The sequence below is a fragment of the Eptesicus fuscus genome, chromosome 14 (assembly GCF_027574615.1).
Source record: "Eptesicus fuscus isolate TK198812 chromosome 14, DD_ASM_mEF_20220401, whole genome shotgun sequence".
NCBI classification, from domain to species: Eukaryota; Metazoa; Chordata; class Mammalia; order Chiroptera; family Vespertilionidae; genus Eptesicus; species Eptesicus fuscus.
In genome coordinates this window covers 26,736,536-26,761,093 of record NC_072486.1, presented here as the reverse complement: position 1 = coordinate 26,761,093, position 24,558 = coordinate 26,736,536, and the positions used below count along the sequence as shown (strand labels likewise).

The 24,558-nt window shown below is 38.9% G+C and overlaps 2 protein-coding genes across 2 annotated transcripts; both read left to right on the top strand.

Annotated features, from left to right (window-relative positions):
- The first annotated feature begins 3,123 nt into the window (after positions 1 to 3,123).
- LOC114234933 (guanine nucleotide-binding protein G(T) subunit gamma-T1-like) lies at positions 3,124 to 8,308 on the top strand. The gene is made up of 3 exons (XM_054726611.1): positions 3,124 to 3,191; positions 4,149 to 4,254; positions 8,180 to 8,308. Exons 1-3 carry the CDS (start codon positions 3,124 to 3,126, stop codon positions 8,306 to 8,308), a joined length of 303 nt encoding a protein of 100 aa, XP_054582586.1.
- Positions 8,309 to 13,883: 5,575 nt separating this feature from the next.
- On the top strand, positions 13,884 to 17,587 carry LOC103292756 (guanine nucleotide-binding protein G(I)/G(S)/G(O) subunit gamma-11). The gene is made up of 2 exons (XM_008149018.3): positions 13,884 to 14,081; positions 17,159 to 17,587. Exons 1-2 carry the CDS (start codon positions 13,986 to 13,988, stop codon positions 17,282 to 17,284), a joined length of 222 nt encoding a protein of 73 aa, XP_008147240.1. The 5' UTR covers positions 13,884 to 13,985; the 3' UTR covers positions 17,285 to 17,587.
- Positions 17,588 to 24,558: the final 6,971 nt, after the last annotated feature.

The window sequence follows — 24,558 nt, the reverse complement described above, 5'->3', positions numbered from 1 at the left end:
TGTCTTCTATAGGAAGGAAGAATCTCTGAAACCCCTTTCTCTTCTTGCTGGGTGTATGCTTCCTCAAATGCCATGCTTACTTAGGATGCTGGCGATCTTTTCTCTTGCCCAGATTATTGTATATTTAACTACTTAGGACACCCAGAAGGTTGGGATAAATTTTGGACTATTTAATCCCAGACCTTTCCTGCACAGTGCAACCTCACCTCTTACCCAGAATTCTAGCCTGGGTGACCAGTCCACAGGAGATTGGCATGACAAGAATGGGGGAAGGAAGAGAAACATTCCTCTAATTCCTGTATACCATGGGGGACCTCTATAGCAGTAACTATAATGACGGATATAATGTTTATTGAGAGTTTGCACTCTATTTTGTATTTGTTAGTTCATTAAATCCCATGGAATAACCACTTAAGGAAGATCTTTAGTCTCCCCACTCTCCTAATAAGGAAGCTGAAGTTCTAGATTGATATGGGACTTGGCCAAAGCTATGCATCTAGCACAGCCCATCTGAATCAGGATTCCCTGGTCTCACTCTGCACACATCTTTTTTGTCTACATTAGTGGGGACCAAAGTCAAGTTTATTATATACAACATATTCTCATAACCCTAGTTCAGTTCCTGGACAGCTCTACCTCAGAAATCTTTCTCACTCAAACGTAACATTTATCATTGAGAACAAATAGGTAGCTACAATTTAAATATGTTGCTATAAAGCTCTAAGAGAGACATCTGCCAAAGTTGATAATCAGATTAGAGGATTGAGAGAGTTAAAGACTAAAGTCTTTATTTTCAGGGTTATATTTAGCAAAAAGAAATGGACCTTGACCTTTCCAAGTATAAAGCCACCCTTTCTTGTAAAAATACTGTCATTTTTTATACTCTACCCCAAATCTCGTGTTAGTTATACATTACTTACTAACGTGGCCTAAGCCCTCCAAACGTTCATTTGTTATAGCTTTATGTGGAAAAGCTTTATATCTTAAATCACATGAGAGGGTCAACCTGCCTTTTGGAAGAGGCAGTAGCTGCAGTTTGAAAGGGCATACATATCCTAGGACTCTCACTATTTTTTTCTCTTATTGACTATTAGTGGGGAGAGGGGAAATAGAGTTGAACTGAAAGGTCTGCATTGGAAGAGAGTTGAGTACACCATTTTATTTTTCTTCTTAGCCCCTAGCACAATCTGATACAAGGTAGGTTTTATTCTTTTATCTTGTTCGTTGTTTTGTTTTCCTCATTAGAATGTAATTTGTTTGGGGACAAACTTCTTTAAGTTTTTCCTCTGCTTTACCCTTAAGCATCTATATCGAATAGTGTCTAGCACATAATAGTACTTTAAGATATAAGAAATAAGGAAATTTAAACCCACATGATTATAAGTTTACTGTACATGACACATTGGACTTATATCTGAAAAAAATGTGTCTAAGTGAATGTTTATAACTCAAAATACTTAAAGTATACTGGCAACATTTCTATTTCAAAGAATCTATGATTGATCTCTGTATAAAACAAAAGATTTCAAAAACTAATTTTAATAATTTCCCCATAATATTGCCCTTATAAATTAAATATTTGTCCAGTTTTCTTCAAAATGTGCTAATCTATAAAGTATAAAAAAGAAAGCAGGTAGTCTTTGAACTTCATACTAGCCTGTTTTAGTTGTAAAATAAGTTAGCGAGAAACTCTTAAAGATGCTGGTGAGACACTTAGGCTACCAACATCCCCTCACCCACATCCACAAAAACCAGTGCAAACCATAAACTACCTAATATATTTTCAAAAGTCCCTCTAGGGGGCAATATTGCCCCCATTGAGAACCACTGTTTCAAGGATAAGGTAGGACTGAGATATGTCCTTCCCCTCCTCTTCTATTTGTACTTAGCTCTTCTAAAGGTAGGATGGAGGAAGATGTAAAAGGCAAATACCTTCTATTTAATGGGGGTATGTTTCTCCCCTGGGTTAGTTTAGCTACTACCTTAGCTTGTTGATCTATATGTTTTCAGTCTTCTTATATTCTAATAAAGATGAGGTTAGGATGCTTGGTAAGAGGGCCAGCAATCTGATCTAGCCCCACTTAGGACTTCCATGCAGAGGTAGCCCAACCTGAAAGCATAGAATATAAGCAGCCCCGGCAGCAGGGTAGGAATGGGAAAGGGTGAGTAGTAAACTCTGCTTGTTGTTCTATGTAATTGTGGGGTATAAAAGGACAAGTCTCTTTTATGCTAGTTGAAAAAGGGAAACTGAGAGAAGTGTGCTGGAGTAGAAAACACTCCAGGCCAGAATACAAATACCTAAGTAATAGCGCCAGCTCTGTTGCCGCCCATTGAATGGTTTTGGATATTTTAATTCTCCAGACAACCTTTGACTCATCTGGAAATTTGGATACAGATTAAATTAGAGGATGTTATATCTGAATTCTTTCAACCCTTGAACTTAATACAATTCTGGGCATTTGGACTCTCCTTATAGACAGTCTATACTACTTTTATCTGTGGGTCTGGGTGTCCTTGAGAAAGGTGAGAGTTTTGATCCTCACTCTTTAAATTTACAGAACAATAGGCAGTAGTAAGGACATAAAAGTTACGAAGGATATGTGTGCTCTTGTAAAGGTTGGGCTACCTCTGCATGGAAGTCCTACGTGGGGCTAGATCAGATTGCTGGCCCTCTTACCTTATTATCCACAGTGTCTTAGATTTCTTAGAAGCAGAGCCAAGACAGACCCTTGTCCAAGTGATTCATGGAGGGTGAGCTCTCAGGAGAAACATCTGAAGGAAGGAGGAGAGCGGGATGAAACAGTAACAGTTAGGCAGATGTGGGGTTTCAGAAGTCTAGCATCATCCTGAACCCATGGGTCTCAGTTACACCAAGATTCTTCAGCCCAGAGTCAGGAGGCCTGGGCTATTAGAAACTCACTTCAGCCAGCCATTTACGACAGGTCACCTACAAGGGCCGGTAGTATCCCAGGCATCACCTGTTGAAGTGGTTCCCATAAGCCCAGGACAAACCAATGCAGAAGGTTTTCCCTTGGCAGTCAAAACCCACAGCTGTTGGAAAGATGATGAATGCCCACTCTGGAAAGGAGAATCTGGGTGGGGCACCAAGAGTATCTACTAGGCATGGTATTAAAGGAGCCACATCATGTCCTTGCGCTATCCTTTAAGAGCACTTATAAAGCCACCTATCAGTAAGTGACAGGAAAGACAGCACGGTCTGAATGAAAATGGGGCCACAGAGACAAAAGAGAAAGAAAGTGGAGATTATAAGCATGATGCCCCTTGGCTCTAATGAAATACCTTCCAGGCAATTTCATAGAGGTACCACCAAGCTACGTGCCATCTTTCCCATGGCCCATGGCTAATGAAGGAGAAGAGGTGACTGAGAGTGCAGAAGAAAGAGTCTATTCTTTTATGATGATACTGACAGATCAGACTCACTAGGCCCCCTGTATCTTGCCACGTTTGCTCATCGTTGCTGTCCAATTCCTTGAGACGGTTACGTACAAATTCCAAGTATTCTAACGCTTTGAAGTAATATGCTCATTATTTTTCAGTAACCAAGTTGTGTGTTCGCTTTATTTTCATTGTATTGGTGCATATTTCGGTTCCATACTTACAAAGAATTTGTAATGACACTTTTTTATGGTTCTCTGTTAATACCAGATTAAATACTCTAGTGATTTAAGGGATTAATGGGCAGTCCTCAAAATGACCTTAAACAAACTTAAATGGCATAAATCATATAGTGGAGGGCTTTGGAGCTGGAGATGAGGGTAGGAATCCAAATTTTGACACCGTGGAGGGGAAAAAGAAAAAAAACCCACAAAGAACAGAAGGAGGAGCTTTGGGTATTTAAGATTACCTACTGACTACACTGACCTCCCCTCACAAACCTACTAGCAGGTGTTTAGAGTCTAGTGCTTGGCTTAATCATATTAGTGAAGATTATAAAGAAGCTTTAAAATCCCAAGACTAGTGTTCAGTGCTAGAATTGTTTGGAGAGCATTCGTGAGAAATCGATTCTCAAACACACAAAGAAAGGGAGAGCTCACTCAGCAAGTTAAGAGCTGAGGGAAGGGTTGGCTAACATTGACTTGAAGCAAGTTCCACAATTCAGGTGTACGAACTAACTTTCTACCTTTTAGCAGGAAGAGGTTGCCTCCAGTCAATATGGAAGAAATGGCAGAAAAGGAGAGACTGAGGAAGGAAGTTGCGCAGCTCCGCAGAGAAGCGGCTCTGGAAAGAATGAAGGTAAATTGTTTTCTTTTGAATTATATTTTAAGCTAGAGATACCGTAGGCTTGGCCAGATTAGAAACCACTGAAAGGGTACAGAATTTGCTACCCCCAAATGTGCCTCTTTGGCATAAGGATTACTTTAGTCTGATTATTGTTAAGAAACAGCAGACACAGGAGAAGCTCTGAAAAACGTAGCAGAAGTTGCCCTTTGGTAAGAGATTTTGACATTTATAAGGGAAATCTCCATGTGTGAGGGTGTCTCCTCTCTGAACTTGGAAGAGGAGGGTGACTAAATCTCTAGAAAATATTATTAAGGGAGGTGAGGACTTCAAACTGTACAATCTTATCCTAGTTTGCTGTGCTTTGCCTGGGAACTTCTGATAAAAGGTCTTCAGTCCCACCCTCCCACCATCTTTTATCTTCGGATGGAGATGGTACATAAGGAGCTGTCTTGGGCCATTTTGGGGAATTACTCAGTTTTCCTGAGTATCCCCATGTATACAAAAGGTATACATGTTATTAAACTTCTGTTTGGTTTTTTTCTGATTAATCTGCTTTTTTTATTACAAGGGCTTCTGAGCCAAGAACCTAGAAAGGTAGGGGGGGTGAATTATTTTTCTGGCCCCACACCATTCACTGGAGAGGTTCACTGAAGTTAAAAATAAACTGTGCAGGTAAAAATTTACCAGAGATTAAGAAAATGAATAATCACAATTACCTCTTGATTTAGGTTCTAAATCAAAGAATTGGTAAACTATTTTCCATGATTCAAATCCAGACGTTGCCTGTTTTTTACATGACTACTAAGTTAAAAACCTTTTTACATTTTTAGAGTTGTTAAAAAGAAAAGAGAAGAATATGAGACAGTGACCATATTTTAGCTAAGCAATAAAATAAAGTAATGCATATTGGCCTTTTGTTTTTATTTTTCTAAATCGAGAAGCTTCTCTTTATTTGATGCAGTGCTTTGATATTGTTCAAATACCCTTAACCAAGAAGTCATCTCTTCTAGTACTATCATAGCCAGTAAGGAATGAGTACATTCTATTCCTTCTTTAGAAGTATAAATTAGTTCAAGCACAAGAACTCGTGGTTCCTCCCAAAAACATCTGACAAGTCTTGGAAATGGTTATCAAGAATTCTCTGCCATTAAAGGAGAATAAATGGCAAAGGCATAAAAGTTTCCATGGTGTTTAGAACATGTAGATATGTATTTTAGATTTGTTCATTTTAGGAAAGTTAGTATAAACAAAAGCTCCTTCACAAGTGTAGTGATAAAAGTACATTTTATATATTTTTTTTAAAAAACTTATTTTATCAGGTCAAAGTGAAAAAAGGAGTGTATTATCTCTATACTGTGCTCAATATTCTTACTCCCAATAAAAATAAGAATTTTGGCTTCTTTCATGTTTACAAGTGTCTCACATTTCCCTGTTGCCCTTCCCATAGAGGCAAAACATATTTTGCTAGAAAGATAAAATGAAATCTATAGACAGTAGAGAAGCTTGGAGCATAACCCAAAAGTTCAAATCGTTATCTTTATAATTTCAGGAATATAAAATAAAATTTTGGAGGAAAGGAGAGTTATTTTTTCTTCTTTACTTAAAACACCCAAAAGGTTTTTATTATTTATATATTCAGGATTGTGGTTTTGTAGGCAATTTGGCTGTCTTCGTGTTTATTATTCACTTGTGGGAAGTTCACCTAGGAATTTTTACTTGTAGTAAACAGCGCATACATCACCATCTGTCAGGTTTTGTGTTCCTTTTTCTGTTCTTTAACATCTTCTTGCTCTTAGAATCAAACTAATTTAATCTGAGACACACACACACACACACACACACACACACACACACACCACGGAACCCGACACTCTGACAGAGGATGACATAGTGTCATTACAGTATGGCTAAGTGGATGGGCTATGGAACTATATCTCTGGTTCAGATCCTGACTCCACGACTTACCCCCTGTGTAACACTCACCTAAGTTATCTAACTTACCTGTGCCTCTGTTTCTTCTCCTGTAAAATGGGCATAGTGACAATACCAAATGCAGAGGGCAATAGGGAGGAATAAGTGGGATAATACATACAACATTCTGAGTGCAATGCCTAGCACATGGCAGGTACTTTCTACCATTATTATTTTTTGAATTGCTATTAATATCTATGAACCAGACTGGTCCATAATATGCCTCAACTTATTTTGTTGTTAAGGCTGCAGTATGGTCAGTCAGCCAACTCTGCATCCAGTTCCTAAAGCTGAGAGATTTGCAATGATTATAAGTCAGTGCAATAGGCAGACTAAAGATAATCTTTGGAGTGATGGCTAAAAATAGCTAGCATTTAACTGAGCATCTTAGTATGCCAGGCAGTTAATAATGCAGCTAGCGTTGCTCTTGCTATTTCATAGAGGAAGTAACTAAACCTGAACTAAGATACAAAGTTGGTCAGAGCCAAAATTCAAACCTGGAGTGGCTTGAATCCATTATGAATGCTTTCCACATACCTGTAACCCTGAATTAAGCTGATAAGAAGCTGCGCTGAAATAATTTCAAACACATACGTTCACATAGGGATCCTAGCCAGACACTGTCAAACGCCTGCATTAGGAGAGCAACTTAAACCTCTGTTCCTGACTTCTGATTGCAGCCAATGAGCTGGTGTTAGGAGGAAAGGAAAAGAAAAGTGAATTTAAATCTCAATTTTGAATTTTTGAGGGAAAAAAACAAAGTTAACCTAAATGACTGTATATTTCAAAAGTGTTTACAAACTCCACATTTCATTCTATGAAGGAGCCACTTAACGGATGCCTTGCCCCAGTTAGAAATGACTTGTTCTGCTATGTAAATAATGAGTTTGCAGAGTTGTAATCTTATGACTAATGTTGCTTGGAATCTGTGTGCAAATTTGGCATAAAGATTTTATTTAAAAAACAACAACAACAAAATTGGTTACATAACTTATGGGCTCTGGAACTATATCTCTGGTTCAGATTCTGACTCCACGGCTTACTCCCTGTGTAACGCTCGCCTAAGTGGAATGACCACTTAATGGACTGCCAAAAATCAAGTTTTTTGTGTTCATGTCTTGAATGATATATTAAGTGAAAGCAAAGCAAGTTGAAAGTTAAACAAATGAATACCTTGTTCCCCTATGTGCCTATCAATGTACACACACACACACACACACACACACACACACACACTTATATTTACATATGTATAAAACATTGCCTCTCCCTAAAACGTATGTTAGAGTGGTACATTAGCAGGCTCTGGCTGAGTCCGTTATGAAGCCTGATTCTTCATAATGGTGCAGATGTATGAGGAGCAAGCTCCTAAACGAAACAACTTATTCAGTTCAGCGAATACTTATTTACTGAGCACCAGCTAAATGTAGGTTCTGCTCTACATGCCTGGGATACATGTGAACAAATCAGCCAGAGGTTCCCGAGCCTTTGGAGTTCACCTTCAGGTACAGTGTCGTGATCAATCACTATAGACAGGATTAAAGAGAAATTATCTGTTTATACTTCTGAGATTCCAGCAGGGGTGATAAGCCTGGAATTCAACAATTATTCACTCCCTCCCACTTTTACAGGTCACATTTTTGGAGTGAGGAAAAATATTTCATTAATATTCCCTCTGGTGACATTCTTGACTTGTGTTGCCAGCTGTGTTCTGATCTCTGTGTCTGCTGGGAACGCTTAGCTGGAGTGTGGCCAGCTGTTTATTCTCTGCCAGGAGATACCCAGGAGGGCAGGGGAGGGAGCGGCTATTTCCTCTTCTCGTCTAAAAAGTACATAAGTGAGGACAGAAAGCAGAATCACATTAGAAAGAGAGAACACACAGAAATTAGTATCCTAAATACTTTCTTGGATTCTGCAGTATTGTATATTAAACCCAGTGAGTCATCTCTTTCTGCTTTCCTTTAAGGTCTCCCAGTGCTGTGAAGACTTGCGGGAGTACGTCCTCCAAAATGCTGCCAACGATCCACTGCTGAAGGGTGTCCCAGATGACAAGAACCCCTACAAGGAGATCAAGGGAGGCTGTGTGATTTCTTAAAGAAACAAAACTAAAAATCTCTGGAATATCTTGAGCTCTCATGACAACATTCATTTTTCATCGTATGTCATAGTATCATTGAGCATATGAATGAATTTTAAAATTCATCAATATAAATCTTTACTGAAAATTGGCATGTGATAATGTTAAGTCTATGTTTTAATATGTTTGTTTAGCACAGGGTCTAACGCATAAGTGACAAGAACATCGATTGACCCCTTTCTTTAACAGTAACTACTGTGTTCTATGAATGAGTCTGTATTACGTTGGTTGCCAGCATCTAGTTACTGTTTTATGTTTCTTCACTTCCTTTTCAACACTCATAATATCCCATCTGGAAATTTCATGGTTAGACTTATATTTTTTTTTCAACCTTTCTCTTGCTTACTGAATTGGGAGGTCTATTCTTTTGATTCATCAGACTGATCTTGGCAGAATGTGTCCTGTGACGATGGTTGTTGATGTTTTGTTTTCTGTTTCTCTCCACCTTTCACCCCTCAGTGAGCAATGATGGTTTTAACATTAACCTCTTCCTCCATTCTTACCAGTTCGAGTTGTCATCAATGATGTGACTTTCCCCTGGAATGCCAACTGGATCGAGGGTTCAGTGTAAGGTCACAGGGCACCGTCGGTGTAACCAGCACCAGAATGAGGATGATGAGAAGCCAGACAGCTCGGGCTCTGGCTCTCTGACTTGGGATAAATGACATAAGCTGTCTGAGTCTCAGTTTCTTCTACTGTAGAATAAGGAGAGAGAGAAATGGTGCTCTCCCCTTTGTCATGGGGATTAACTGTGATACTAGGGTGACTATAGCCCTTAGCATGTTGCCTGGCAGATAGTAAGACCCACTGGGTGTTAGTTTATTACTGGGAAAGGAACTGGACTACATGCATAGCATCCCCATGATAACTCTCACCAGTCCCATCTTTTTCTCTGTAGCAGGGTAAAGGCAAGACGATAAGAAAGTAGCTATCCGCATCCTCCTGCTAGTCAATTTCCTCCTGCCTACGCCAGACCTCACTACCTTTGCGCTGCTAACTAATGCCTCTGCTTCTGTAACAAGTGGCAAATATTAATAGATAACTAGATAACTATTTTTGCTGCGAGTATTTCCTTGTTGCGCTCTCACATTTACAGTGCTATTTTTGTAATAGATTAGAAATGCTAATTATACTTTTAAAAAGATAAGAATTAGCTTTTATTTTTTCTGAAAGAGATCTATTATTGTACGAATATTTAAAATCGCTAGAGCAAAGATGAATTTATGGAAGAAAGCCTTATAAATGTCCTCTATTATTATTAACCCTATCAACTTCCTGTTGTCAACACACCTAAACATTAAGTAATCCCTGACATGACTCCCCATCTTCCGTCTTCTAGAGTTTAGTCCTACGAATCCCTCCACCTGAAATGTTCCTCCACTCCATCTCATTTCAGCCTTTTGAAATCCTATTTCTCTTCTGAAGCTTAATAAAAATGATCTCCTCTGTCCCTCACCCTATTCCAAGAGCAATGTGTATTGTGTATCTCTTAGGTCATTTTACATTACTGTGCTTTCTCTCCTTATAGCTTGTATGGCTGTCTTAATTTCAATACATATTGTAAATTTCCCAAGCTGGAAATTCTGTTCATCTGTGTAACTGTTATATCAACTAATAAAGTCTCTAAAATTTAATTGACTTAAGTGTTTAATTTAAGGATAATTCAGAACCTTAGTGGCTTACTACTTAAATCGGCAGTAGGGTAAAATTCCTATTGCTTAAAAATACAGATTGTCAGAGGGATTTTTAGTAAGATAAAAATCATAGGAAGGAAGTATAGAGAAAGATGGTTCAGGGAGAAGGAAATGAAATCATGGCTGTCCCACAGCCCACACAACGACAAGTGGCAGTAAAGGATTCTTTTTTCACTCAGAAGTTGTTATTTCAGGGACACGGATCACTAGGTTAAATGGAATGAGGTAAAACTAAAGGAAAACAAAAAATACTCCAGGCATAGCCTTAGCATTTTGTTCAACAAAACTACCTGATATCACTAGTGAGAATGGGCAAAGTGACATACTTTCTATATCATTTGAGATACTAGCCTTTTCAGGGTGTTTTATATACATAGGTAAGTTTAAGTTTTAGTAAGAAAAAAAAAATCACTGTTATTTTCATTGGGATTGATTGATGTGAACCACATTTTAAAACAAGGCTAATATCAAACTTCCAAATCTCCTAAAAACCTGTGAGGGAAACTATAAACCGAGTAATGAGAATGACCAATTATATGCAATGAAAATTAAAGTCTTGTATGAACGTAATTGATGAAAGAAATAATTTTGATACCACAAATTATTAGTTGTTAAGGTAACTGGAGCATCAGACTTCCCAGTGTCTCCATCTAGAAAAGGAGTCTTATGGGTCAGTTCATGAAAATGTCCATGTGATAGTTATGATACATTGAACCCAATGTCAAATGAACCAAGAATGCACAAAATGTATGTTCAATACTTTCCTTAAAGAAACCATCATTTTAATAGCCTAAACAATCACCACTTACTTTATAAATTTTAGAGGAGTATAATCTGGGCACTAACTACATTTATTTACCCTAACAAAACAAGAGGCAAAGAGAATCTATGTCTTGCAAAGATCATAAGATAAAAAAAAGAACCCTGATCTTTTTTTAATTCAAGTTAATATAAAATCAACTCTAATATAACTGCCCTCAAATTTTTCTTATGATTTTCTGTATATGAATTTTTAACAACATACTTAATACATCAGAAAAATAATCAAAGAATTTTTTTTCTTTTTTTGCATTCCAATGTAAATATTTCATGGCCTTTGCTCTTTTATAATTTAAAAGTAAAAATAACCACATGGTTAATATTATTTTTATTAAGCAAATTTCTTTTTTAAAAATTTTATGGAACCAAAGATATTTTTAAAATTTTAAATTACAGTTGACATACAATATTGTATTAGTTTCAGGGGTATAACATACTGATTAGACATTTATATAACATATAATATTTATATAACTTTCAAAGTGATCACCTCACTAAGTCTAGTACCCATCTACACCATACATAATTAGTACAATTTTATTGACTGTTTTCCCTATGCTGCACTTTACATCCATCCCTCTGACTGCTTTTTATGACTGGCAGCTTCCTTAAAACATTTGTCAACAGATGGTGGGATAATAAAAGTTTATTTCTGATTATACCTGTCATTTTCACTGCAGAATGGTTTCTACACATATTATTTTGCACACTAACTTTGATTAGGGATAACACATTAAATATATATAAAATGTTAAAAGCACATTTGGATACAACTGACAGGGCTTTTACATTTGTTTATAAAAAAAAAATTTTGCTGATAGAATAGGGACTACATACTGTGTGTGTGTGTGTGTGTGCGTGTGTGTGTGCGCGCGCACATGCACGTGTGTTGAAGCATTTCTATCATTTTACCATTTAAAACCAAACAACGAAACATTTTTCAGAAGACTGTGTGATCATGGGACTTCAGCATGTCCCAATTCATTTTAATTCAATCCATTTACTTAAATATGATATTAGCATATGAATTACTTGGTAAGAATAAAACCTTTTAAAAATAGACTAATATATATATATATATATTTATCCCTAATTTAAGTCTCACAACACTGTGGAAGAAGTTAAAGAACCATTATGGATTTATAAATATTTTTCACCGAGTGCAACTAGATGATTTCACTGGAAAGAAATTTCCAGACCAAAATAACTCTATTTTTATGATTTGGAACAGACATACTGACATTCATTTACTTAACCAATTTATTTCATTTGGATGCTGCTGCTTATTTAATTTAGGCCACATTAGCTACTTTCACTAACTTATTTAAGCTATTTTTAACCAACCTTTTAAATTTAAACAATAGGGAATCCAAAAAAAAAAAAAAATGCATGAGTTCTGTAAACATGAGTTTTTGTCTTGGCTCACAGCTCACCAACAGGGAACACTCCATCAGCTGACCTAACTGCTTTGAGTCAGGGAGATCCTGGACTGTGCGCTATTTCTAATACAGAAAAAAGAACCTCCTAACATTTTCTACATTTATCACATGTAGAGACATAAACACAATTAGAAAGGGAACATACTTCAGCTAATTCACCTCTCCCCTGCCCCATCACATATTTTACACATTAACAAAACCAGAATCAGGGAGGGGGTGGGAGTAACCTCTCCAGTGATGGCCAGTGTCAGAGCTGAAACTAGAATCCAGGAATACTCAGCAAGTAGATTATTGTTTTTTTGGACAAAAAACAACAACAAAGAAACAACAACAACAACAACAAAAAAAATCTTTGCTTACAAAATGAGGAGTGACTATGGCTGCCTAAGTCCAAGTACCCTGAAATCATTCGGTTAATGCCTCCACTCTTAACTTGAATTTGACTCAGTAAGCAGTAGGTAATCCCCGGAGAGAAAGGGAAACATCTGACTGCTTGGGAAGATTTCTCACATTCATGCTTTACTTTTCTTCTAATGTTTAAAGCATCACTAACCAGGTTTTAGTTTATAGTCCAAGGGAAAGTTTTTATTGCAGGCAAACATTTTTCACATCCGTCACTTTTCCTGGCTTTACAAAGTGGCAGCTGGAGGAACACTGCTTTCCAGAAAGTGGAGAAACCAACACTTGGTGAATCAGGAATTCAAAATCCTTGGTGTCAAGTGTCACCCACACGCTGGCAGACGGAGAGGAAGAAATCTTTTGGGGGAGAACAGGGGGGACATTAAGATGCTGGCTCTCTCCTCTGGTATCATCCACTTATCCTTCAGTCATGACCAAACACTCCCCAATACAAACTCTGCTAACAAGGATGCAGATAACTATTTAATGTCAGAAAATGCCCCCTGCAAATTGTAACGAATATTCATACCCTGGTCCCCCTTTGATCCCCAAATGTGTCAGTGCTCCCCAGTTCCTTAATACACTGGGTGGCGAGACAGCAACAGCGGTGGAGGGTGTTTCTGAGATCACAGCCCAGTCCCATTGTCCATCTGGGACTGCTCTCCAGCGCCCACGGTTCCCCCAATAAATGTGCGCATGCGACTGGGAAAAGGAACGTGCGCGCTGCGTCTTTTTGAAACTCTTGGAGAAGTGAAGAGCTGTTATTTCCTGCAGGGTAGTGTCCCCCTTTCTTGCTTCACAAACAAAGCCCGGATATGACTTGGGAAAGGGCAAGAAAGGAAGGGGAAAAAAAAAAAAAAAGGAACAAAAAGTAAAACTTTTGTTTTTTCTCCAGGGGTTAGCGCGCAACCCCACCCCTTGGGCCCCAGCCCAGGCCGGTCCCCCGAGGGCGAGGTGGGGTCGGGAATCAGGCCCGGGGCCCTTGGGCTGAACCCTCCCCGGGCTCCCTGGGGCAGGCCTCCTGGGTTTTGGGGCTTTGGCGAGTGCGATCAGGGGTTTTAAGCTCTCGGGACGCTGGGCAGGGCTGGCGTGAGGGGCCGGGCGAGGCCGCTGCGCGCTCCACGCGGGGACCACCGCGCGGGGGGCGGTCCCGTCCAGCGGGCGGGCGGGCCGGGGCGGGCGGGGGGGGGGGGGCGCGCAGTTATTTTGGGACGCGCCCTGGTTTATAGCATTTCCAGCTGCTCCACTTCCAGAGCTGCCCCTGGGCCCAGCTCTGGGGCGAAGATGCCGGCCCTGCACATCGAAGATTTGCCAGAAAAGGAAAAGCTGAAGATGGAAGTTGAGCAACTTCGCAAAGAAGTGAAGCTGCAGAGACAACAGGTAAACTGGCTGCCCCGGGTTATTTCCTTCTCCGGGGGTCAGCCTCTCCTGGTTTGGTGCAGTAAAACAAGTAGGTGGTGGTGGTGGTATTGTGTGTGTGTGTGTGTGTGTGTGTGTGTGTGTGTGTGTGTGTGTGTGTGTTTGCTGTTGTTTTTTGTTTTGTTTTTGCAGCTGGAAGTAGGGCTTTGGTGGCGCCTGGGACCTGCCAGTTGATGTGGAAATCCTAGGAGGTGAAGGAGAGAGCGGGGATCTGATGAGTAATTTAAAGCCAAAATGTCAGAACATCTGGGGCGCCTAGACTGGGGAAGCAGACAAGAAAGTTTGCCTGCTGTCAGACAGTTGGTTTTAAAGACTCAAGCTGTAGGAAGAAGACAGATGGCTGCTTACTTCCTTGATCTTTTTCGTCATGGGAAGAATGGTATCTGAAAGGCTTTTTAAAAATCACAATTTAAAGTCTTGCATCACCTAGCTTTGAATTTCACAGGGCTCTTTCCAGAGGTGTTCAGTGGGCAGCCCATTGGGGCTTGGAAGCAAAACATTACAATGTCCATATGTATTTGCGACTCTCATCCCTTTGTAATGCCCCGTTTATAAGTAATGAACGAAGGCAGTAGTATCGGTTTACTTATAAATACTTACGCATATACTGAGATGCTATAAAAATACTGCTGTGTTGAAAGGGGGAAAAAAAACCAGTTGCCTGACACAATGAATAGGCTTGTTTCTTGAAAATGTAAGGGACCCATTTGGTGGATGGCAAAGCCCAGTGGTAGAGCATGTGTGGACCCCTTAGTGTTTTCACACAATGAAACTTAGAGGTTACATATTAAACAGAGTTGCATATACTGAAGTAAAGCATTGTCGCAAAGCTGGAACAGCTTAATATCTAGTACCCCTATGCAGACGTTATAGGGGGGAAAGAAACAAATATCTTCCAGTTATTTTAAAGCTTCAACTTAGAAGTTGGGCAGGGCCTCGGTGCAGCTGACTGGGGAAATATTCGTTAGCAGGTCCTCCCTGCCAGTTCCCCAACATCCACGTCTCGGACACACCCTGCTAGGTCAGCTTCCCAACTTCAGAAACTCCAATTGTGTGCCAGCGGGAGAGAAATTTCCAGGATAGCCTTAGGGGATCGAGGGAGAGGCACTGACATCCTAACAATAATAGTCAAACATATTTTATAATGCACTTTGAATTACAGAGTATTAGCGCTAGACAAACACTGTGGCTCTTAGGGATCATTCAACCCTCTTACTTTTAAGAATTTTAAAAAAAACCCACAAACTTGAATTCCAGTGGGGCCCCAGAGCTAATGAGAGGACAGTTACTGGAACACAGTCTTGTGATGCCCGTTGGTTATTCTGTCAATCAGTTGTTCCTGTCTGAGCTGTGTGCTCGGCTCCGGCCAAGGGCATCAATTCACAGGCTGGACTCGGGCTCCAGCTAATTGTGGTTCAAACATATCCTCTTGACCAGGCGTCCTCAAACTACGGCCCGCGGGCCACATGCGGGTGTTTTTGCCGTTTTGTTTTTTTACTTCAAAATAAGATATGTGCAGTGTGCATAGGAATTTGTTCATAGTTTTTTAAAACTATAGTCTGGCCCTCCAACGGTCTGAGGGACAGTGAACTGGCTGCCACCCTGTTTAAAAAGTTTGAGGACCCCTGCTCTTGACCGTGGAAAGAAACGCACCCGAGGAGTACTTTGGCAGGTACAGATCTCTTTGGAAACCTGATGAAGAAGCCTCCTTAAGAACAGATGCAATTTAGGGGGAACTTAAATCTTATCCATAAATTTACCTGGGACCCCAGACCCCACGTTATGGATACTGGCATCTCACTTTTGAGAATTCAGTGTCAGCAAGGATGGAGAGCAGATGCTACCTGAGAGAATGGTGCTTGAAAAGGTTTTATTTTTGCCACATTTTAAGCCAGATAACTACATCACCTACTTTTAAATTTTGGATCAGTGGCCTCCACACTGGTGTGCAAGGAGTCTTTGGGATATGGCAGGAAAATATTAAAATTTATATTTTTGGTTAGTTTTTCATCTCTATTTTTAAATAATTTCCAGATTATGTTTTATAATTATGAATGATGTATTGATACAGTAGTATCTGCATTTATTTCTAAGTAAATAATTATATACAGTTTGGGATACACATGCAAACATGTTTTAGTGGTCACCATTAAGACAGTTTGAAGATTAGTAATTAAAAATTTAGTGGGAATATTTTTGTCTAGTCTTAGGTGGTCTCCTCTGGAATTTTGCTTGAGTTCTATAATTTTTGCTTCTAATTTCTTACTAGTAATAGAGACCTTCATTTAGACACGAATCCTTTTCTTTTCCTTTCCTTTTAAATACTTTTTAAAAACTCACTCTTGCAACCTGTCTCTTAAGGATAGACTTTTTAAGGAAACTATTGAATCCTTTCTCCATTTCAGATAAAGTTTTTAAAGGATTACATACACACAAGAATCTGAGGTTAGCATAATAAGTCTCAGACAAGTCTTTCACTATGGCCATGGCTCTCAAGCAACTAACAGGAAGGAATTCGGAGCAGAGACAGAATGGGGTGACTGGGCAACTTCAGCCTTTTCCCGAGTCAGACGTTCAGTGTTTCTCTCATTTTGTGAAATTGCAGAATGTGGCACACACCCGTCATAAATGAGAATGTTGGCAGGTGTACCCCAAAACATTTGGGAGTGTGCTGCTACACCTGTTCATTAGCATGGAAAATTGAAAGCACACTTTGGTGTAGTTCCTAAAATATTGTGGACACGTCATTAACTGCATTTTAGCAGAGGAAGGAAATCATGTGAGTCACGATGGATAGAAATTGCTGAGGATAATTTATTTAATACAGTGACTCTCTAACATTCTAGCCCATAGTTAGAGATATATTTTAGATAGAGTGTATCATTTATTATATTATATATGCTCTGTGCTATACTCTAATATTTTTGGTCTCACTGTAAATGCTGGTCATACCCAATTATATTAATTTCACTAAAAGGTGGTGATACAGTTTGAACAATCCTGACCTAATTCATTCTTCCCCCTCTTCCCCCTTTAAGGTGTCTAAATGTTCGGAAGAAATAAAAAACTACATTGAAGAGCGTTCTGGAGAGGACCCTCTGGTGAAAGGCATTCCAGAAGACAAGAATCCCTTTAAAGAAAAAGGCAGCTGCATTATTTCATAAGCAACTCTGGGGAGAAACTTTATCCTCAGTGGAAGAACTAGCTTATTTTAGTTTTCCGAAATAAAACCGACATGCCTTTTAAAGAAGGAAAAACTAAATTAAAAGCGGACTTTCTCAAGCACTTACATAGATACGGTTTTGTATAAGAGCTGTGTGCTTCTCATCTTTGCTCACTCCCCACCCTCTTTAAGGGGGCAGAGAGTATCAAATGTACAATTATGGAAATAAGGACATTACTTGCGCATGACTCACCTCTTTCAGTATATTGCTTGATGCCTCAAATAAAGTGTTATCGCTGGAAAATGAGTGTTGGCGATTTAAGAACGCTTTTTTTTTTTTTTTTTTTGCATTCACTTTAATATTTTTCCCCATACAGTTTGGGTGTTTGGGACATGTATCCAAAGGTGAGATGGCTTGATAGACCAGGTCTCCAATCCAGTTCTTTCTGCTCCAGACCTATCGAGAGTTTTACATTGCTGTGTTTGGACTTCGGCAATGTGTTGGAACATTGTGTGGGAACTGGGGGAATAGAATCGCTAACGTTGACAGGAGTCAGATTATCTGAGTCAGGAAGGAACCAGGCCAAACCACAACTGCACCAGCACTTCCTCAGTTTATCATCACACAGATCGTGTTCAAAGTGTTGCTGTCCTGGTGGCCTTGGGCAAGTGAGGGGGTTGGGGATCATGAGGGGCACCCTCGGCCAGCTCTCTGTGTTCACCCTCAGGGCACTGCATCTCCCATGTGGTCTCCTGCTCTTGGGCATAGCAACCCTCCAGCTGTGTGGCATTGGCACAGACACGTGGCTCTGTACCCTGTCCTGCCAGCCTTTCCCAGCAGCCCTGAGTCAAGCACGCCTCTTTTCCTTCTCCTCGAAAGGCACCCGTTCATCTTTTGCCCCTTTCTAAAACTAACTTGCCTTTTTCCTCATGGACTTGTAGGAATTCCTCCTCTAATTTTGAGCAATCATCCTTCGTCAATAATAGGTGTTGCAGATACCTTTTCCCAGTCTGTGGCTCAGCTGTTCACAGTGGCTCCCAGCTGCAGCGGTGTTAGCCAGAGTATGTGGTCTGTTTGAATCCTTTGTGAGGGCCACTGCAGGTTGGACCACAAAGAAATGGGACCTTTCCTCTTTTCTTTGAGCATTTTACTCCCTCTTGGTCTAATTTTTGGAAGAAAATTGCTCCAGGTTTGAACCAGAAGAAAGATCAGCAAAACCCTTGCAAGTTAGCTTCGGCTCACGTGGCCTTAGTTACTAAACGCGCCCAGCAATTTTAAATGGGGAGCCAGAAGCCCAGGTTTCTCCTGGCTGAGGCCTTTTCGCCTGCTGAGATGCACAGGTGTATCTTACCAAGCCGGAGAGGGTCATGTGAGCTCTAGCAGCTTCCTAAAGCACATCAGCACCCTCACTCTGAAATGACTTTCCTTTCCCTCGCTGCATGAGAACAGGATACCCCTGCGGCATTTGAAAGAGCAGGTTTGAGAGAAGGGACTATTTCCGCCAATTTCCTGCCTTTTTCCCAGTGCTGACGTCAACTGGAGTTACTAAGGGCCACAGGATAATTTTAGCCCAGAGCATCATCTACTCCAAGGTGAGCTTAAGAATAGCAAACACGTATTTCTCCAACAGCGATAGAACCATTAGTATTTGGGGTGGGTTTCTACTGTTAGTCATGGGACATTTAGGTGGCAGAGGATTTCAGTACCTTGGTGCTTTCTGAGTTTTACTTGAATGAGCTGTTTCATTTCTTTCAAGTCTCAAAGTTTTCTCCAGTTGCATAAAAAAAGCCAACGTCATTTCTGGTCCTTGGTAAGACAGATGAAATCATGTGCTTCCCTCCTGGAGGGCCAAGTCAATACATTTATCTCCTAACTTTTTTGAGAGTTGAGGATTACCAGGCAGTACCCTGGATTTCTGGTAGCCACATTCAACTATCCATTCATGTGCATCTCCAAGTCCTAGTTTTTGTTTTTCATGTACTTTCAATCATTTGACAAATTAGCCCACTTCTGGTTTTTCCTTAACAAAGAGCCAAGTTGTTTATACTAGATCTAATTCTATTCTCTCTTTCTATGTCATCATAGTAACTCGGCAGACCTAGAGACATGTGATAAAAATCATTTTGATTTTCTAGTAAAAACATACTGGCTTGCATTATGAAGAAAATGAAAAAAATCTGGTAACTACATTTGGATATATTACAAAAGGAACCTTTAGTAAGTGGGGATTTAAGTGAAATTTAAATCATATGTTCAGTTTCTGCCTAGTATACACATTAAGTTTGAAATCATTTGGTAACTGATAAAATAGTTACTATGCTTTGTATATTGAGACATAGATTCTATGAACTCAAATTAACAAAATTGGCTTTTCTATTTCTAGGCATAACCTGTAGTACCAGCTCACCCATACTTGGTATTTTAAAGAAATTTATTTTATATGTTGCATGCAAACTGATAACTCCTTATTGTCTAAATTTGTATTTCCTTGATTTCCTGTGATTTTTACAGTCAGATTTTCTTGTAGCTTTGATCACTTGCACCCATTTCACCCACCCCCAACTTCCTGCCTATAGTAATCATCACTCTGTATCTATGAATTTGGTTTTTTTTCTTTCTTTTTTTTTTTTTGTTGTTGTTGGTAAGTGAAATCACACAGTATTTGTCTTTTCTGTCTGACTTAATTGACTTAGTTTAGCATAATGCCCTCAAGGTCCATTCATGTTATTGCAATCAATGGCAAGATTTCCTTCTTTTGTTATGGCTGAATAATATTCCATTGTATAAATATATATAAATATATTATATTGTCTTTATCCATTTATCCACCGAGGAACATTTAGTTTCCATATTTTGGCTATTGTAAATAATGCTGCAATGGACATGGGGGTGCATATATGTTTTCAATTTAATGTTTTTGGGGGTTTTTTCTGATTCTCAGAAATGAAATTGCTAGATGATCTGGTAGTTCTGTTTTTAATTTTTGTGAAATTCTATGCTGTTTTCCATAGTAACTGCACCAACTTAAGTTCCTACCAATAGTGCACAGGGATTCTCTTTTCTCCAAATCCTCACCAACAGTTGTTATTTCTTGTCTCTTTAATAATAGCCATAACAGCCATAATAACATAACCTAACAATGTAATAGCTATAGCAAGTGTGAGGTGATATCTCATTGTGGTTTAGATTTGCATTTCCCTGATAGTTAGTGATGTTAAGCACCTTTTATGTGCCTATTTTTGTCTGCTTTTATTTGTTTAAAGAAACATTGGAAGGTCATTCAGGAGACTGATAAAAATTGCTACCTGTTAGGGCCAATTTTTGGTGTAACCAGGTGGGAAAGAATGAGATTGAGATTTCTCATGGTATATCTTTCTATAAAGTTTTTATTTTTGGAACCCGGGAATATATTATCTTGTTTTAAGAGTAAAATTAATTTCAAAATAAAAAATAGAAGCAAAATTTATAGTGCTATGTTTAGGCTTTGGAGAGTAAGTATATGTTGGTATTAAATAATCAGAAATAAGTTTGTATAATCAACATGCTTTGACGAGTAGTATATTTTGGTCTGTTAAGCTTATCCTACCAAGTAAAGCAAAGATATTGAGTCAGTAATAGTTATATTTCATCATTATCCCCTCTGAGTCTGAGAATGATGATAATTGAGAAGAAATAAACCCCTATTTTGAATATCAGTCTAGAAGAACAGCAACTACTGAGAAGATATCTTTGGTTTAATAGAGAGGAGTGGGATGGTGACAGAAGAAAAGTGCTCTCTGGTTAGAATGAACCCTGACCCCCTACTCTGTGCATTGGGCTGTCCTAATGGAAAGAACATTCAACCACAAAAATATTTGGAGCTCTTTGTATGCACAGGTGTATCTTATCTTTAGTCTTAAAGGATATAGTGGTGGGTTAGACAAAGTCCTTAACATCATGGATTTTATAGAAATGATAATAAATTAGAAATCAGTGGAGATAGAATATGTTATGATGTATAAGTTAGGATAAGTAGGAAAGTGTTGTTTTTTTTGGTATTTTTGAGGATGATGATGATTATGGTGATAATGATAGCTTATACAAATGAATTCCTTAATATTTGTCTGGTTATTGAAGTAAGCCTTTTACAAAGATTATGTCTTTTAATTCTCACAAGTACCTTATGTATGGGGTAAATAATTTACACAAAGTCATATAACTAGTGTAACTGGCAAAACAGAGACTGTGCCTTATACATTATGCAAAACTACCTCTCTTGTAGAAGCCAATGCATATGCAGAGTTAAAAGAACTATTAGCACAGCAATCTTCTGAAGTGGCTTTTGGCATAGATAGGTAAAGTAAGTCAGCTGCTATAGCCTTAGAAAATTTTAGCCCTGGTGTATGACATAGAACTTTATAGTAACATTTTAGTTGTTGGTTGGTTGATTTTCTTTCATCACAGCCTAATACAACAATTTTAACCTATAACAAGAAGGTAAATGTTGCTTTCATAATAAAAATCATATCATGAATCAATTATTATAGCAGTGATAAACTTCAATTATATATCAAATAGCTTTTGCTCATTTGCTGAATAATATACTCTCTCAGATTAGTGCCAGAATTTTATCTGATAGAAGCTACATGAATGATGATAGAATGCCTAGAAGAAATAATTGAGACTCTGTAAGGACTTTCTGGGAAATATCGAAATGATTAAGTGACAGTCAGCCCCAGAGAAATGCCTAAAGTTACTAACCAATCTTTTCTAATAAGTGATCAAGCTTAATCTCTGTAAAAACCTATATGTTAAATCTAATAAGCGTAGCCATAGGCTTTAGCTGTGTCATCTCAGCCTTTTCTTACAATCAACCTGAGGCATATGATGTTAATGACCTACACCACAGAGTTGGTTTGGGAATTAAGGGGCCTGATTACTGAGGCTATGAGTAGAGCTCTTTAAATCCATAAAAAATCCTCCTGTATTGGCAATGAACACCTTCAAATCCCTTTTGGAAGTAATCAGATTAAATAGAGATACATGAAAAATATATCTATTCTATAGAATCAGTATATTTAGTCAAACTTTCACAGTTCTCTTTGGTACTGTGTAGGGAAGCAAGGAAAGGGAGTTGGTCTTGCTTTACTGAATGTTTTGAAATAGTATAAAATAGGATAAAAAGGTCTATGTATCTCAATCTAAGAGAGAAAGAAGGAAGAGGAGAGAAATGTTTGAACCTATATTAAACAATTTGAAAACGTAATCTAAAAACTTTAATACTGATGTAGTTCATTGATTGCTTAAAATATTCAAAGGCCATTGTTGCTAAATGTTTTCTCTTTATAACTAAAGTGTTAATGAGGAGCACCACAACATGGGTGTGCATGCTCTTTAATTGCCAATATCCAGACTCCCCTTTTCTCTTTTTTAATTTTAATTAAAGTTTGAAAGATTGTATGCAATTGGGCTTTCAGCTGATTCTTATTTACATATATTATTTTAATATAAAAGCACATATAAGGTATAATAAATTAATATTTATTAACATTTGGGTTTTCAATTTGGGGCAGGGAGTAATTTAGACATTTAAAAACCATTTGTTTTCATTTGATTCAATAAATGGACTAGGAGTCTGTAAACATGACAGTCTATGGACAAGTTCAGCCAATATTTTTCCTCATTCTAGGAACTGGCAGTTGAAACAAATGGTAGTGACATTAATCAAGTCCTATTAATTAAGCCGATTTTATGTACAAAGTATAAGTGGATTAAGTGTTTGAGAAAAGGAAGGGTAATAAGTGAACAAATAATGAAAGACTAGGACATTTCTACTTTTTTTTTATGGGGACATTTCATGGTAGGAGATGTAGTAGCTTAAGTGAAAGAAAATAATTTGTGAAATATTAAATGATGAGGGAGAAATTTCACTTACTGAGAGGAGCTTGGCAAACCAAAAAAGCACTTACCAAGTTTATGTAACAAGAGCAGAGGAAACCTATAGATAATGGGGCCTATTGCCTTTGGTAAAAAGTCTTTGAAATGCTTTTTCAGCTGTTGTGGGTAACAGATTACCCCAAATTCAATGACTTAGAACAATGCATTTGTTATTGCTTATGAGTCGGCCAGTCCTTTTATCTGGGATTGGCTCTGTTGATCTTGGCTGGTTTCACAATTCCTCTGCAGTCCCCTGATGGATCAGCTGGAGGCTGACTTGTTAGCTGGGTACTGGCTCAAGGTTAACTGGGGCAAAGTTGGTGACTGGGTTCTTTCATCTTTTAACAGTCTTGCCTGGACTTGTTCTCCTAGTGTGGCAAGGTTCTGAGACGCGAGTGGAAGCATAAATGGTATCTTAAGGCCTAGAGAAATAACACACCATCCCTTCCACTGCATTCATTTGTAGAAAGCAAGACACAAGGCCAACCCAGATTCAAAGGGAGGGAAACTATATGGCCCCTCTTGAGTGAGGGAACTGCCAAGTCACATGGCAACAGGCATAGATACCAAGAAGGGTGGAAAGGTGGGGATATTTTACAATCTATCCACACGGTTGGATGAGGATTTTGGTTTCAGCCTCAGGCAGTAGAAGCCAATAGGAGTAAGCTAGGGACAGGTGAGAAAAGAAGCTTCGTTAGGATGAACCAGAAGACTCTGATGCTACCCACCAACCTTGGGGATGGTCAGGACACAGACTCACAATAATCCACAGAGGTGGGAGGGGCGCATTAGAATCTGTTGTGAGAAGAAAAGCATCAAGATGAATGTGAGAGTTCCAAAACGTGAAAGACCCTCACAATTAGTGTGGCAAAGCTGAATTGCACCTAAGAGAGAAGGAGCAGCCTCTTGAAATTAACTTGACTAACTCAGTTTATTGACACCTCAAGTTCTGGAAAGCAGAAGACCAAAAGTTCTGATTACACCCTTTTCACAGGTTGTAGAATAGAACGGATTCCTGCAGCTGGATCACCTCTTCACGTAGAACTCATTTTCAAGAGAGCCAGACTCTGTGAAGTCGCAAGCTTTTACTTCTGTCCCCAACACTGATCAGCCAGTCTGGTGAGGGTAAAAGCTATAATAAGCCAATCCTGCCAATACTTCAGAAACTGATCATATTGTACCGCTCTTAGCTCACTCCCTGGGGTAGCCTGTGGTTTTTTTTTCTCATCTTTTTTCTAGCATTCTACCTTCGATGGCTGAGATGAGGGAGATGTCCAGAGAATTTGGGTTTGCTATTTAATTTATTCCTCACCTCCCAAATTTGCTTGTGTTTTGATTGCTTTGAACATTCTGTCTGA